Source organism: Phoenix dactylifera, chromosome 1, assembly GCF_051530095.1.
Source record: "Phoenix dactylifera cultivar Ajwa chromosome 1, Ajwa_hap1_PhDact_Kaust_v1.1, whole genome shotgun sequence".
Lineage (NCBI taxonomy): Eukaryota > Viridiplantae > Streptophyta > Magnoliopsida > Arecales > Arecaceae > Phoenix > Phoenix dactylifera.
In genome coordinates this window covers 17,137,175-17,153,957 of record NC_143190.1, presented here as the reverse complement: position 1 = coordinate 17,153,957, position 16,783 = coordinate 17,137,175, and the positions used below count along the sequence as shown (strand labels likewise).

Here is a 16,783-nt window from a genome sequence, read left to right as displayed (position 1 = left end):
ATTCAAGCTGTACGGGTGGTTGGCATGACTAATTAATTGCTTCTTGTAAATTATTTAATATATCCATTTGATTACTAATAAAATGTATGGTGGCCTTACACTCTTATCTAATGCTTTGGTAAAGATATTACATAAAGAAATGTCACTAAGGTTAAAAAAAAAAAGATCATGTCACCAACGCAGCCGCCTCTGACGAGCAAAGACCACGTCCCTTCTTTATTATACGGGTATGACGTACGTTATAACGTGTTCAATGCTTATCTTTTGTCCAACTTCCACTCACCTTGTCTATATATACCTCTTCAATGTTGCATCTTAAACAACATCTCTGAAACCTTTGCTACCACCAAAACCTAACCATGTGCCTGTGGCTGTTCCGTCCCTTCGTCCACCCAGACTTCCATGGGGTCCTCTCAAGGATGTCCCTCGGCGATAAGCTTAGCTTTCTAGTAATAACCCCATCGAACTCTTGATCAACTCTATTCTCAGAAATAATCTTGCTACCATCTTCTAACTACTGTCTTTCTTTTATTATACTGCAGTTTGTGCACACCTTGGATAGGCTGAATCTATGGCACAAGCTGCCTGTTCTTTTGGGTTTGGTCTACTTGGAGAGGCGTCGAGCTCTCCACGATAAATACAACCTGCTCAACGTTGGCAAGATCGACGGGATTCCATTCAACCCTGACGACTATCCTTACCGAACCATGAATGGAGAATATAATGATCCAGAGAACAATAAGGCTGGCAGTCAGCTTACGTTCTTTGGGAGGAACATGCCTCCTATGGAACAGAAGGTAATTAGCAGCGTCGCGTCTAAGTTTTTTTTTTCTTGGAAGATTTGGAAGATGTTCTATTAATACGATGCCGTGGTGGTGAGACGTTTAGCTAACGAGCCCTGACCCGGTGGTGGTGGCCACAAAACTTTTGGCTCGGAGGACTTACAAGGATACGGGCAAGCAGTTCAACTTGATTGCAGCTGCCTGGATTCAGTTCATGGTGCATGACTGGATCGACCACCTTGAGGACACTCAGCAGGTAAAAGGAAGGTCGAGTGCTAGAAGCTACAAGGAGCTTCAAAGATTTTATTTTAATCTTTTTTCCCTTTTACTTCTTATTAATTAGAAGGGGGATGGTACAAGGCTCTTTTGATTTACGGAAAAAGTTTTTCTTCACCGGAATATTTTTTTAGAGAAGCTGATTTTCAAAAATATAATACCTAAAAAAATAGTTCTGGCATATTTGGTTAACCATGGAAAAGTAGCACATTTCAGAATGTCTATATTTGATTGAGCATCTGCCTTTTTAGAAAAGTTGTGTAAAATATGTATTATACTTTTAATAAAAAAATAATCTTATTTTTGAATCTTGAAGGCTTAAGGATAGTTTTCTTAAAAAAATTAATTTCAACTTTCAACTGGATGGACTGTTTTTATGTTCTCCATGAGTTTTTTTCATAAAATAGAGAAATCTTATTTTTATGAGAATACTACTTCCTATCTCTTTTCTTTAAAAACTCCAACAAAACAAAACGTCTTTTTAAATTTTTCTATATATATATATATATATATATATATATATATATATATATATATATATATATATATATATATATATATATATATATATATATATTACGAACCAAATGAGTCCATGACATGCAGAGAAAAATAATATCCTGCATCAGAAATATTTCTCCTTGACCACATAAATTAGGTGGCGACCCTCAAGATTATAGAAACGAAGAGCCACCTATAAACGACAGAATTCGATATTTCTAACATGCCAGTTGCTTTTCATGGAGAGTTGTCATAGTTTGCCCTTCTAAATCTCAAAATCTATGGAAAGGTTTCATGGTGTATGATAGGGGCGGGCGAAATCGAAACTCGAACCATATTTTTATTATCAAAAAGATGTGGTTCAAGTTTCAACCTCTGGTCCCCAATCATACACCCTGGAAGATACGGTTCAAGTGTCTATTTCGAAGCCCCCAAGGAACCCCTCCCTTTCTGAAAAAAAGGTGTGGAATAGAAACTTGAGCCATATCTTAAGAAATAAAAACTCCTCCCTCTCCTATCATGGTGGTTTAACCATTACTTTGGAAAAATTAGTGATGTAGCTCGGCAGTAGCCAAATCCAAACAATCTAGTTAGCTAAGTCAATTGTCCAATTAGATCATCAGAAATCTCAATATTAATAAGCAATATGACTATAGTAAATAATATACGTATGGTTCTACAATCTAGTTAGCTAAGTCAAAAGTCCAATTAGATCATCTGAAATCTCAATATTAACAAGTAATTTGACTATAGTTAATTATATACGTGTGGTTCTGCATGATTACTGCTTCTCATAAACCCGTTTGGAAAGCCAGTATGTTTATGTCACTTCTTTTTCTTTTTTGCTAGAAAAATATATGTTAGAATACCTAGCAACATACTTCAAAATCGAGGAAAGCTTACGTATATACATACATTCATACATGCATATATCTCTTGCTTGAGCTATTTCTTTTATTTCTTAAATTAGTTTTTGCTTGAATTTCATCAGTTCTGGAAAAATGTTTCATGTACTCCAACACTTACCCTGAATCAAAGAAAATTGGGATTTTCATGATGTTTAGGCTCCGGAAAAACACCCCCGTCTCCTGAATTGCACCAAAAACCATGTTTGCCGCTCATTCCCGCTACATGCTTTGGTAGATGTAGCAGTAATTTGTGTTCTTTTGCCTACTTTTTCATGTATCAGTGTTTATGCTTTTCCCAAGGGTGGCAAATATAAATTATATCTATTTTCTTTCTTGTTAAAAATTATATTGATTGGGTGCACCTGTTTACTGCCACTTTTTTTTTTTTTGATGAATGCCACAGGTAGAACTTACAGCTCCACCGGAAGTGGCTAATGAATGCCCACTCAAGTCATTTAAGTTCTATCAAACTAAAGAGATTGGGATTGATACAAAAGGGATCAAGACTGGCCATAAAAATATCCGGACCCACTGGTGGTAAGTTTTCCATGCTAAGGTTAACTAATGTTCCATGGCTTTGTTGTTTGTGTTCTTTTTATTGTTATTTTTTCGTGCTATATAATGTTTCTCTGAAACAAATATTGTTGTTAGTATTAATGTATCCAATCTGAGATTCCAAATTTCAGCCTGGGACAATTTGCTTATGAAGGAAGGCCAACAAAATTCGCCTCATCCATGAGCCTCTTCCTCTTGTGCAAGGGATACCTTGATCGCATCTTTCCATAAAACTAGTGATGACGATGCCATCATAGGTTTGATGATGGTATGGTAATAGATTTATAAGTTAGACTGCAATAATACTCCAAATGTCAGGCTAGGTCCTAGATAAGATTTAAAAAGTTCATTGACTGGTGAATAGTCCTATTTAGACCATTAATCACCTAATCCTGTCCATTTCTTCTCAAAAAGAACAAGTGCATCAGTTGACTTGACTTGGTCATGACATAATTCATCTTTGAAATGCTACAACACAACCAAAATCTCGCATATAAAATACAAAAAGATGTTATGCTGTGAAAACATAACTACGTGATTGCCCGAGCAGGGTTTTCCACTGTTTCAGGCGGCCTTTTGCGTCAGGGCATGCATTGACATCTCCTCTAAATGAGATCGCGGAGGAAAACAAAACCACATCAATGACTAGTACAATATGAAAACCATATAACGTTCCTCCTGGATGTCTGGACAAAGTCCTAGTTTGACCTATCCTATGTTTGTTGTTCAATCCCTTTGACATGTTCTCAATATATGCAATATGCAACCAATTTCGAGCCACTCATTTTCGCTCGTAGTTAACTTCTATCAATAAAAGACTAGATATTTCTATATTTATATAGACCCTTAAAGTGTCAAATTATAGTTATTTTAAATTAGAATTTATTTAAATTGATGTATTATCTTAGGCTAAGGTTATAATTGTGAGACATTGTAGGTTGAATTAGTTGATAAAATAAAAATAGCATATTATTAGTTTTAATTGTTCCGCTGTATATTTATGATATCATATTGACATGCCTTGCATGCTTATGGGAAGAGTTTCCTATGAGTGTGCGGTAGTTGCTGCGACCCTTGACCTGCGATCTCGGGACGAAGGCATAACATAACTTCTATCAGTAAAAGACTAGATTTTTCTATATTTATATAGAACCTCAAAGTGTCAAATTATAGTTAATTGAATAACTATGATTGCCACAATTAACGATAGTGGCTGCCGCCTTGCCAAAAACTGTGTTAAAATATTAATTCGATTATTTTTGGAGTGTTAACTTGTAATCTGCATCATTTGCTGAAGATAGGTGGAGCTATGGCTCTTCCTTTTCATCAAAAAAATTAAAAAAAAATATCATCTGGCCAATAATTTGTCCAGGGATGGAAGTGCTATTTATGGGAGTGAAGAAAAGAAGGCAGACAAAGTGAGGACATTTGTCGATGGGAAATTGAAGATTGGAGCTAACAACCTTCTTGATCATGATGATGAAGGAATAGCTATATCTGGTGACATCCGTAATAGCTGGGCTGGAGTGTCAACTTTGCAAGCCCTTTTCATTAAAGAGCACAATGCTGTCTGTGATGCACTTAAGGTACAACAAATACATGGCTTTCATTTGCATGCATTTGGTTATTACGTTTGGAAAGCTCAAAACCCTCAAGTTTTAATCTATGCTAACAGTTATGGTTTTTGCTCTCCTACAGGCAGAATATCCCCATCTAAATGATCAAGAGTTGTACCGCTATGCTAAACTGGTGACATCTGCAGTAATTGCAAAGATTCACACAATTGATTGGACCGTAGAGCTTCTCAAGACCCACACAATGAACGCGGCGATGCACGCAAATTGGTAAAAAACATATCATGCATGTAATATTAAGACTGAATCACACATCCACTTAATCTGAAAGCATTTGCACTTTTCTTTTGTAGGTATGGATTATTAGGAAAAACTATTAAGGACATCTTTGGGCACATAGGGGGGCCTGCTCTTTCCGGGCTTGTGGGATTGCAGAAGCCAAACAATCATGGAGTTCCATATTCCTTGACCGAGGAGTTCACGAGTGTTTATAGAATGCACTCGCTTCTTCCAGACAGCCTTACACTTAGGAACATCAACACCAATCCCGGGCCAAACAAATCTCCCGAATACCTTGAAGAGTAGGCATCTATTTTTATCTCCACCCTTCATTTATTCCCTTGTTCTTTGCCTCACGCATTTCCTTTTCTTTGTTTTTTATTTCTAATGCATTTACTATACTATAATGATGTCATTCACCAAACAGCATCCAAATGGAGGATCTAGTAGGCATAAGAGGAGAATCAACTTTAACCAAGATTGGATTTGAAAGGCAGTTAGTATCAATGGGCCACCAAGCGTGTGGTGCTCTCGAGCTATGGAACTACCCTTGGTTCTTTAGAAACCTTATTCCACAAAATGTTGATGGAAGCGAACGGCCAGATCACGTCGACATGCCTGCCCTTGAAGGTAACCATCCACAAATACATGCATATGGTACATGCACATTGCTCCATGCATATGGTATATATGGAAGCTGATGATTGTTTTATGGTTGTTCAAATAGTTTATCGAGACCGGGAGAGAAGTACGCCAAGGTACAACCAATTCAGAAGGGGCTTGCTAATGATTCCCATATCCAAATGGGAGGATTTAACTGATGACCATGAAGCAGTTGAGACTCTAAGAGAAGTATATGGTGATGATGTTGAGAAGTTGGATCTTCTAGTAGGTCTCATGGCAGAGAAAAAGATCAAGGGATTTGCCATTAGTGAAACTGCTTTCTTTATCTTCATTATAATGGCATCAAGGTAAAAACAATGAGCATTTTCATCTCCTTATTTAATTGTATGATTTCATATGAGGTTGTACGACTACTTACAGTCTAATTTCACTATGAGTAGGAGGTTGGAAGCTGACCGTTTCTTCACAAGCTATTTCAACGAAGAGACATACACAAAGAAGGGCTTCAAGTGGGTAAACAATACGGAGAGTTTAAGAGACGTCATCCAACGCCACTATCCAGATCTTGCTAAGAAATGGATGAATTCTACTAGCGCGTTTTCTGTGTGGGATGCTCCTCCAAACTCCTTCAATCCCATCCCTCTCCTTCTCCGGTTTCCAGCCTAAGAACAACGATGTCAATGAACTAGTTGTTCTGTGCGTGCACTTTGCTATGGAAGTATGAATTTATTATTTCTGGTTGTTTGAGAATGATTGAGATGGGAGATATCCTCATGTGTGGGTTTGCAAAATTCTTCATCAAACCATCTAATAAATTATATCAATGTTTCACCGCTGATCATTTCTTTGAGTTAGTCTCTGATCTTTTTACTGCGGCCAACCGATCGAGGAAGTTCTGCATGTATTATTCCCTCCTAGTCTCTTGCTTCCTATATCAGTTCATAGATTGTGTTAGAACCTCCTGTACTAATACTAGGCATGTATAATATTCGGATGAGGGAAAATTTCACAATGTGATCCCCAAACTAGAGGACATTGTAAGAAAGTGTGTGGAAAAAAGGAAAATAGAGAGCTCAAACCATGGGAAATTCCTTCATTTCTCTTCCTCACTTTTAGCTGTTTACAGAGGTAGGCTTTATATAGAGTTGGATGAGACTATAACTAACTAACAAACTATGGTAACTGACTAACGTCCTGCCAGTTCAGCTGAAAAGATTCCAGCTCAGCAAACAACGTGGCTAAAAACTGAAAAAACAGAATACCAATACAGGACACAGTAAAGAACAGAAAAGAAGGAGGAGAAAAAGGAGGAGAAGAAGCTCGAAAGAAGTTCATTCAGCCTTTTCCGCTCCTGTACTTCACTTTGAATGCAGCTTAAGGTTGAGACTGAAGCTGATCTGCTGCTTTATACTTCAATACCCCCCCGCAAGATGGAGAATAGAGATTGACTATTCCCATCTTGGATAAATGGGATCGAAGAAGAAAGAACGGCAAAGCTTTGGTAAAAATATCAGCTAGCTGCTGCTGTGTTCCAACATGAAAGGTTTGGATGCTGCCTTCTTGAATCTTATCTCGAATCAAATGACAGTCCAATTCGATGTGTTTGGTGCGCTCATGGAACACCGGATTGGCTGCAATGTGAAGTGCAGCCTGATTATCACAAAAAAGAGTGGCCGCTTGTGGATGAGGAACTTAAAGATCATGTAAAATGTAACGCATCCATGTTAATTCTGAACAAGTAGTGGCCATGGCCCTGTACTCTGCCTCTGCAGAAGAGCGAGAAACAATAGATTGTTTCTTGGACTTCCAGGAAATCAGAGAACTTCCCAAGAATACACAATAGCCAGTCACTGATCGTCTAGAATCAGGACATGAACCCCAATCCGAATCACAATATGCTTGCAATTGTAATGTAGATGAAGAAGAGAACAGAATGCCTTGACCAGGAGCTGTTTTGAGGTACCTGAGAACCTTGTGGGCAGCAGCCATATGTGTTGTGGTAGGCTTATCCATAAACTGACTTAGAGTTTGAACAGTATAACTAATGTCTGGTCTTGTTATAGTCAGATACAATAACCGACCAATAAGCCGTCGATAAATAGTGGGATTAGAGAGAAGTTGGCCTGTATCTTTGCTAAGTTTCAAGTTTTGATCCATGGGAATTTTGAGAGGTTTAGACCCCAATGTACCAGAGTCTGCTAAGATATCAAGTGCATACTTCCTCTGACAGATGTGAATCCCTTTAGATGATCGAGCAACTTCTATGCCAAGAAAATATCTAAGGGACCCGAGATCTTTGATCTTAAATTTATCATCTAAGAACTGCTTCAGAACAGAAATTGAATCTAAACAATTGCTGGCCACAATAATATCATCAACATATACCAGCAAAACTGTAAAAATATTGCCATCCTTCTTAGTAAAAAGACTATAGTCGGCCTTTGATTGTGTATAACCAAAATCAAGAAGAGAATTAGAAAATTTAGAGTACCATTGCCGAGAAGCTTGTTTGAGACCATAAAGACTCTTGAGGAGTTTGCAAACTTGGTGAGGTTTTCCTTTTGTATAACCCGGTGGCCTCTTCATATAAATCTCCTCTTCTAAATCTCCATGTAAGAAAGCATTGTTGACATCAAACTGTTGCAAATGCCATCCTCTTACTGCTGCAATAGAAAGAAGACATCGAACTGTGACTAGCTTGGCAACAGGGGAAAAAGTCTCATGATAGTCAATCCCCTCCTGTTGAGTGTATCCTTTTGCCACTAATCTAGCTTTATATCTCTCCACAGTCCCATCTGAGTTATATTTAATCTTGTAAACATATTTGCAGTCAATGGGTTCTTTCCCTGGAGGCAAATCAACAATTTTCCAAGTATGATTAAGTTCAAGAGCAATAATTTCTGCTTCCATAGCCTTGCACCAGTCAGGATTTTGAATTGCTTGCTTATAGCTTTGAGGTTCAAGGTGAGTGGAAATGGAGGAAGAAAAAGCTTGAAAAACTGGAGAAAAATGCTGATATGACAAAAAATTAGCTAAAGAAAAAGGTGTACCTGAAGAAGAAGAAGAAGAAGATTGCATCTTGTCCAACGAAGAGGCTGGTGAAGTGAGATTGACCTGCTGACAGTGATAATCCTGCAGATATTGAGGTGCTTTTCGAATTCTAGTAGATTTCCGAGGAATAGCAGGGTCAATGTGATCAAGAGGTTCAGTTTGGACAACATGTGGAGAGTCAGAAGTAATGTTATCATTGAGTATCAGAGGAGTATCAGTGAGTATCTTTTCTAATACTATTGAAGGAGACTGAGTATCAGAAGAAGGGGTCCTATTAGTGGCTGCAATGTCATTTTGTGGAACAGTATGTGGAATATCAGGAGGAGGAGCAGAATTGAACATAGGAAACACCGGTTCTGATGTATTTTGTTCAGAATTGGAATTGGAGAAAATAGTGTGAAAAGGAAAAATAGTTTCATGGAAGACTACATCTCGAGAGAGAAAAGTAGTATTGTTATTTATATCAAGGACTTTATATCCTTTAACACCAAAAGGATAACCCAAAAATACACATTTTCTGCCTCTTGGATCAAATTTCTTTCGACCATGGGACAAGGTAGAAGCAAAACAAAGGCAACCAAAGACTTTCATGTGTGCATAGGTCGGTTTGGCATTGAAGAGCAGTTCAAAAGGAGTTTTGTTGGCTAACAAGGGGGTGGGTGTTCTGTTTATAATGTAGGCAGCAGTCATGATGCAGTCATTCCAAAATTGAAGTGGAATTCCTGCTTGGAACCTCAAAGCTCTGGCCACATTGAGCAAATGCTGATGCTTCCTCTCTACAATGCCATTTTGCTGTGGTGTTTCAACACAACTTCTTTGATGAATGATCCCCTTAGAGGCAAAAAACCCATGCATTTGAAATTCTGCTCCATTATCACTCCTTAAAATTTTGATCTTCACTCCAAATTGGGTCTCAACCAAATTATAAAAAAATTCTAAGCACTGCCTAGTTTCAGATTTCGTATTGAGTAAGTAGACCCAAGTACTTCTAGAGAAATCATCAACAATAGTTAGGAAATACCCAGAACCATCATAAGCAGCCACTGAACAAGGTCCCCATATGTCACAATGCACAATTTCAAATAAAATGGAAGATCTGTGTTGACTAACAGGAAAAGGAATTCGATGCTGCTTTGCCATGGGACAAATACAGCAAGGTAATTCATTGATAGAAGACATTTTATCTTTTACAATTGGATCATCAATAAGCCGTAATCGTGAAACAGAAATATGACCAAGGCGGCAATGCCAAAGGTCAGAAACTGATCTGTCATTCATAATAGATGCAGAGACAAAAAAAATCTTTATGTGAAAGCTTTGAAAGAGTAGTTACTAAAATTGAAGAAGCAACTTCCATCCTCAGCAGGTGATATAGGCCATTTCTCACTTCACCCATCCCAATCGTTGTCCAAGATGAAAGGTCCTGAAGGAAGCAACGATTAGAGAAGAAGATAAGACAGCAATTAAGAGATTCTGCAATTTTCTTAGCTGAAAGCAAGTTGAAGGAAAATGATGGAACACATAACACATCCTTCAAGATGATAGTACTTGTCACCTTGACTGTACCAATGTGAGTCACTGGTACTTCAATACCATTGGGTAATTTAACTGAATAAGAAACAATAGCTGTCACAGTGGAAAAAAGTTCAGTGTCACAGATCATATGATCTGTGGCACCCGTATCTATTATCCAAGGAGTTTCATGAGGAGTTGATGGCTTGTGTGTGTAGGTGGAAAAGCAAATGGAAATACCAGACATTTTGGAAACATTTGGAGTAAGTGATGCAGGGGTGACAATGGACTGGATCTGGTTGGCTGAGTGAGGAGCAGTGGAGGAATCCTTGTGCTGAAGCAAGGTTAGTAGCTGCTGATATTGCCCCTTAGTCAAAGCCACTTTGGTATCATTTTCTTCATCCTGACCAACAGGAGCAGAGATGCTCGACTGATTTGCAAAAGCTACAGGACTCTTTCCTTTGTTGAAGAATTTGTGGCCTGGTGGATACCCATGGATTTTATAACATTTCTCAACAACATGACCAGTCATTTTGCAATGTGTGCAAAAGGGAGTTTCAGCATTTCCAGCCTTGAAACAGTTCTCCAGTAGATGTCCTTGAACATTACAATGAGTGCAAAAAGGTCTGTCCCTTTTTTGAGTAGTTGTAAATTTTGAAATAGGTTTAGCATTGCCATTGAATTTTCTGGTAGCTAGAGCCATGGAATCAGGAGAAGGTATATTAGAAGTCATTTGGTGTTGCCTTTCTTGTTGTTGAATCAAGGAGAACACCTTGTTCACAGGAGGTAAAGGGTCCAATAGCATGATCTGATCTCTCACATTAGTAAAAGAATCATTCAAACCCATTAGAAATTGTATAACACAATCTCTTTGGTACCGATCAAGCAATATTTTCAACTTCCCACAACTACATTCAGGCATTGGATCATATACTGAAAGCTCATCCCACAGAGTTTTGAGCTTACCGTAATAGATGCTCACCGAATCACGTTCCTGCTGTAACCCAGCCAGAGTTTTCTTCAATTGAAAAATTCTTGGTCCATTTTGTTGAGAAAACCGTTCCAGGAGCTCCATCCATATCTCTGAAGCATCATCAACAAAAACTACACTTGATTTGAGTATGCTGCTAATAGAATTCTGGATCCAAGAAACAACCATATCATTACATCGTTCCCAAGCTTCAAATAATGGATCCTCAGTATTCGTGGGCTTGGGAATGGCTCCATTAATGAATCCAAGCTTGTTCTTGGCTCTCAAGGCTCTACGCATCGCCCTGGACCAAGTAGCATAATTATCTATGGTGAGAAGATCTGCAACTAGAGTCATTCCAGGATTATCACCATTCTCTAATCGGTAAGGATTTGCAGGGTCACTGAAGTTTAAAAATCTGGAAGTAGTTGATGAATTTGATGATGGGTTTTGAATGGAATTGGGTGTTGGGGAGTGCTCTGTATTTCTTGGAATTTCCGCCATGGCTGATAACTCTCATAGCTCTGATACCATGTAAGAAAGTGTGTGGAAAAAAGGAAAACAGAGAGCTCAAACCATGGGAAATTCCTTCATTTCTCTTCCTCACTTTTAGCTGTTTACAGAGGTAGGCTTTATATAGAGTTGGATGAGACTATAACTAACTAACAAACTATGGTAACTGACTAACGTCCTGCCAGTTCAGCTGAAAAGATTCCAGCTCAGCAAACAACGTGGCTAAAAACTGAAAAAACAGAATACCAATACAGGACACAGTAAAGAACAGAAAAGAAGGAGGAGAAAAAGGAGGAGAAGAAGCTCGAAAGAAGTTCATTCAGCCTTTTCCGCTCCTGTACTTCACTTTGAATGCAGCTTAAGGTTGAGACTGAAGCTGATCTGCTGCTTTATACTTCAATAGACATGACGAATTCACAAATAATCACATCTTAACTATGATGAGAAAGCTATATTTCAAGCCAATAGGATTGCACAATGTTGGGGCTAGTATATATGCAATTTGACCATTATCTTACTAATACCGTGGGAGGAACTTGTATAAATAGACCTCTGCCGCTACTGGAATCTGACTCGGAGTCGGATTCTGTCCGACTATCCTGGGAGTCAGATTCCGTTCGACCATCCAGGAGAGGAAGAAGACTCTATTGGGGTTCTTCTTCTCTGCAGGCACGTGCTGAATTCTTCTTTTTTTATTTTTGTTGGGCCAAAGAATGCTTCTAGGCCGGTCAAATGGACTGGCCCAGTTTGGTTTTAGGCTTAAAAGGCATGGGTCATTACATTCTCCCCCCTAAAAAAATTTCGCTCACGAAATTTTCTTTCTTGCGCTTTCAAAAGGTTAGGATACATAGTTCTAATCTCATTCTCAAGTTTTCAATAATTCTACTTATCAATACAACTTCTTCTTTAGTTCTTATCAGAAGAATAAGGTGCAATACTTCCAGGCTCGATTCTTTTTGTAGATGATGTAAATCAAATCTCTCTTATAAACAAAAATCAGCGTCTTAATTCTAAATAAGACTGTAAAGTCTGTTTGTCACATTATATTAACTGCTCTTGATTAACCGATCTATCACAAGATTAGATCATAAAGACCTCTAATCCATGTCTAGTGGAATATTCGTCAAAGTCGATTGATAACCTCAAGTTCTTTCAATCAGATAGAGTGATAGAGGACCACTGCAGGAAGAATAGGGAAGGGAGAGGAAGAAGAAGAAGAATGGGGAAGGAAAAGGAAGAAGAAAAGAGGAGGAGGAAGAAGAAGAAAGGGAGGTTAATTTTATTTAACTCTTCAATGCTCTAATTCTTGAGAGGGGCGGCCTTTATATAGGCCTTACATCAAATCAATTACTCGATTACTTGCTTCCCAAGTATACTAGGTCATGATTAACCCTTGAGATAGGTGCCATATTTGTACCATCATATGATCAAGTAATCATATTCTAGATCCAAATTTGAACTAAGCCAACTCTAGTTTCACTTGACAATAATATCATATAAGTTGATATTTATTCCAAGCTTCGATAATTAAAAGATTCTAGATTAACTTACTCAGAAGCATATTCAACCATCTCGAACCTTTTCTTTTATGTTAAACTTATTTGGGCCTCTCATGAAATCCCACTTGCATTTCTCATATGGTGATACAAAATTCATAATCAACTCATAGCCTTGATTTATAAATATTTAACTCACAAGAATCTAATAATCTAGTTTAAAGATTTACAAGAAATTCTACTAAGATATAAGCCCTATGATTTTACATTGAGATCAACTCCTCAAATAAGTAAAATATTTTTGTTTGTAATACTGCAAACATTTCAGGATCTTGTAAATCTACTGGACTTAGAGAATTTACTAATAACACAATGATATGCATATCGATCAAAATCAAAAATACTATAATTTCCAACGATTCTTTTTTTTTTTTGCATAGCAGTTAGAAGTACCTACACTAATGACACCATTATATCCATATCAGTCAAGATCAAAAAAACTATTCTTTTCTTTGACATTGAAATTCTCCTTAATAAGAAAAACCATCAGAAACTATTTCCAAATCACAAAGTTAATATCGCTGACCAGCTTAAAATAATTGAAACAACCAATATTCTCATAATTTACTAAATCACTTCCAATTAAAATACCAATCTGCATTGTAATTTGAAAAGATCTAAAATTTCAAATTTTAGGTAAAGCCAAAGAAAAATTCTAGAATTTCATCCCAAATATGTTTTCTATCTACACAAGAGTTTCATACATGATTAACATACAGATTTCAATCCTCGAAGAATATTTCAATAAATATTATAAAATATTTTCTAGTCCAAACTTTAAACAACTTTTTATAAATGAACCTTAACTTGCCACCAAAATAATTAACTTGAACTAGAGGCAATATCCACAGTGCCTGATATCAAGTTAAACTTCTAAAATAATTACGTTGCACAATAATATCCCATGACTAATATTCCTTCACTTAATTTAGTCAAAATCTAATTAATCATAATTTGAAATACAACTTGCTCCACCAAGAAAACTCTCAGAATAACTTATTAACACTTTGGTTACGACCACAATTAGGTTGCATTCTAATTTTAGCATTTCAAAATTCTGATAAAATAACACAAATTTATCAATAAACAAAAGCAAATAAATACCTTCGTCTAATGGCCTAATGTCTACCCATCTCTCAAACTTTCTGACGAATCCTAAAGATCCTAAAACTTAAGCTCCATCTGACTATTTCAAACACAATCCCTAGGAATCTAAAATCTGAGCTCTGATACCACCAAATCTATCACACCCTGAGCCCGAGGCGTGGCAGACGCTGCACGCCCGCACGGCGGGCCGCACAGGCATGCAAGGCAGCAGATCATATCAAAGCAATCACATATGTTTAAAGATGACATAATTATTTAAGTTGGTCGAAAACAGTCTTACAAAATTTCAAAATAGCATATGCCAACATAATTCAAATGTCCAAGCTAATCTAACTAAAATGCCAATAACTAAAGGAATCATCGGAAAATCTAACGCACTCCCCCAATTCTGTATGATCAAGTTTCTGGATCTGAAAAATAGAAAACAGATAATGAGCTACGCTAGCCCAGTAAGCAACAAAATACCCCAGAGTGAGGTCAAAGCATATCAGATCAAAATACAAAATAATGACTGGGTAATAAATCACAAATAACATCGTTTTTCTCTTTCCAAAATTTATTATCATTTTTACAAAAAAACTCTGATACCAGAATCTCAACATAATATGTTATGGCCACGTAACCCAGTGGCATGGGTTACACAAAGTGCCAAACACCACTACTATTCAGCACCAATGATACGGTGTCCAAATACCACTATTCTAACCACTCGTGGTACGGTGTCCAAATACTACTATTCTAATCACCGATGGTACGGTGTTGAAACCGGTTCCTCACAGATTACAAATCGACAGGTCCAACGTATAATCCCCATTGGCGGGGCCAGAATAGAACAGAACAGGTCATAGCGAGGCTGAGAATGCATATATATAAAAACAGATTTCATAAATTGCCCAGTCATAGTTTACGGATTTCAGAGCATATAATATAATTTTCAAAAAAAATTTAACATGCCATACCCATTTTACTAAATACAAAACATATTTCGAAATTTAATCCACGAATAATTATTTTACCAAATAATTTAGAAAATACACTTTGAAGTATTAAGTTATATACTTACCTCTTCTCCCTTAACTCCTACTTCAGGCAGGCGGATCAAGTTCACCTATTTACATTTAATGAATTTCTTTGTTAATTTCAGAGCTAAGAAAAATCAAAAATAATGCTATCGGATTTCGGATTTCAGATTTTGGATTTGAACTGGGCCCAAGTTGGGCCCACAAAGGGTACAACCCAAATAGGGCCCCAATATGGCTGATCTGGGCCCAAGTTGGGCCCACAATGGGTATGGCCCAACAGGGCTCAAAGTCCTGCTCACGGCCCACAAATGGCCTCCCTTCTTCCCAATTCATCCAAGAACAGGGGAAGAAGGGAACAAGGAGGAAGGAGCAGGGAGCCGGCGAGGTGGTCGGCATGGGTGGCGGAGGCTGACGCCCAGTCGACGGCCAGCCGACCGTAGTGGCAGCCGGCGGCCGCTGCGGCGACCGACGTGAAGAAGCAACCGAGAAGGTCTCGGTTTATCGGGCCGAAACAGAAAAAATATGACATGATTAATCTCGGAATCGAAGGCTGGAGGGAGCTTACCGGCGGTGGCAGAGGCGGCGGAAGGAAGATCACGGCCGCGGCTGCTCGATCCGGTGGCCAAGAGGCAGCAGCGACGCTTCCGGCAAAGGGAGAGGATGGATCTCGGAACAGGGGAAGCGGAGGAAACCAAAAATCCAAAGAAAGAAGATGACCCAAGGTGGAGAAGCTCGGTTGCGGTGGCGCACGCGGTCACCGGAGGAGGGAGAAGAGGAAGGAGAGGGTCGGTGGTGGAGCAATCACAAAGGTGGAGGAATGGGAGGTTTTTAATAGGCCTCCAATTCGAATGGTGGACCGCCGTGATTCTCGCGGTGGGCGTGATCAGCGGCCGCTCGTGCGGACCTGAAGCGGCCACAAAACGGCCGCGGGGCTGCCGCGGATTGTCCGCGGTAATCCGCGGCACCTCCGCTCCCGTTGTGGCCGGAGAAGGTGGAGGGGGATCGCATTTGCGATCCCCTGCTTTGCCCCTTCCAAAAGAGATGTTGGGCTGAAGTCGGCTGGGGCTGCCGGCTTCAGCCCAGTATCTCACATTAGCATCATAGTGGTATTTGTTTATTTGTTTTGTTTGGTGTCCGGTCAAGGTGTGTGGTTGTTTGCTTCTGTTTTACAGCATTCGCCTGGCTTCTCAAATAGCCATCACATGAGCTGTATGTGATCGTGCCTGTCTGTGGGGTACCAAACTTTCATTTAGCCAATGAGTTTTATCCTTCCAAAATAAAATGTAATATCATGGGTGAAATCCCTGCCCAGCTGAGAAGAAATAAGATATAATATTAATAAGTTGAGATACCATTGTGAAATTTGGTTCTCAATTGTTCTATGTATACCCACGCATGCTTCATGTAAATCATGCATAAAAGTATCATAGTGCCATATAATACAAACAAATGAAACTCAAGTATTATAAATAAGATTCACAAAATAACAGCAAACTTACTGGTATTAAACAGGATGTATATGCCATTGTAGGACTCAAATAAGATTCAGTATT

The 16,783-nt window shown here is 38.5% G+C and overlaps 1 protein-coding gene across 1 annotated transcript; it reads left to right on the top strand.

Moving 5' to 3' along the window:
- Positions 1 to 294: 294 nt before the first annotated feature.
- LOC103714427 (alpha-dioxygenase PIOX-like) lies at positions 295 to 6,340 on the top strand. Its single transcript, XM_039126050.3, has 10 exons — positions 295 to 449; positions 543 to 797; positions 889 to 1,038; positions 2,871 to 3,004; positions 4,395 to 4,608; positions 4,721 to 4,866; positions 4,950 to 5,177; positions 5,303 to 5,505; positions 5,603 to 5,846; positions 5,940 to 6,340. The coding sequence occupies exons 1-10, from the start codon at positions 360 to 362 to the stop codon at positions 6,163 to 6,165; spliced, it is 1,890 nt and encodes a 629-aa protein (XP_038981978.2). The 5' UTR covers positions 295 to 359; the 3' UTR covers positions 6,166 to 6,340.
- Positions 6,341 to 16,783: the final 10,443 nt, after the last annotated feature.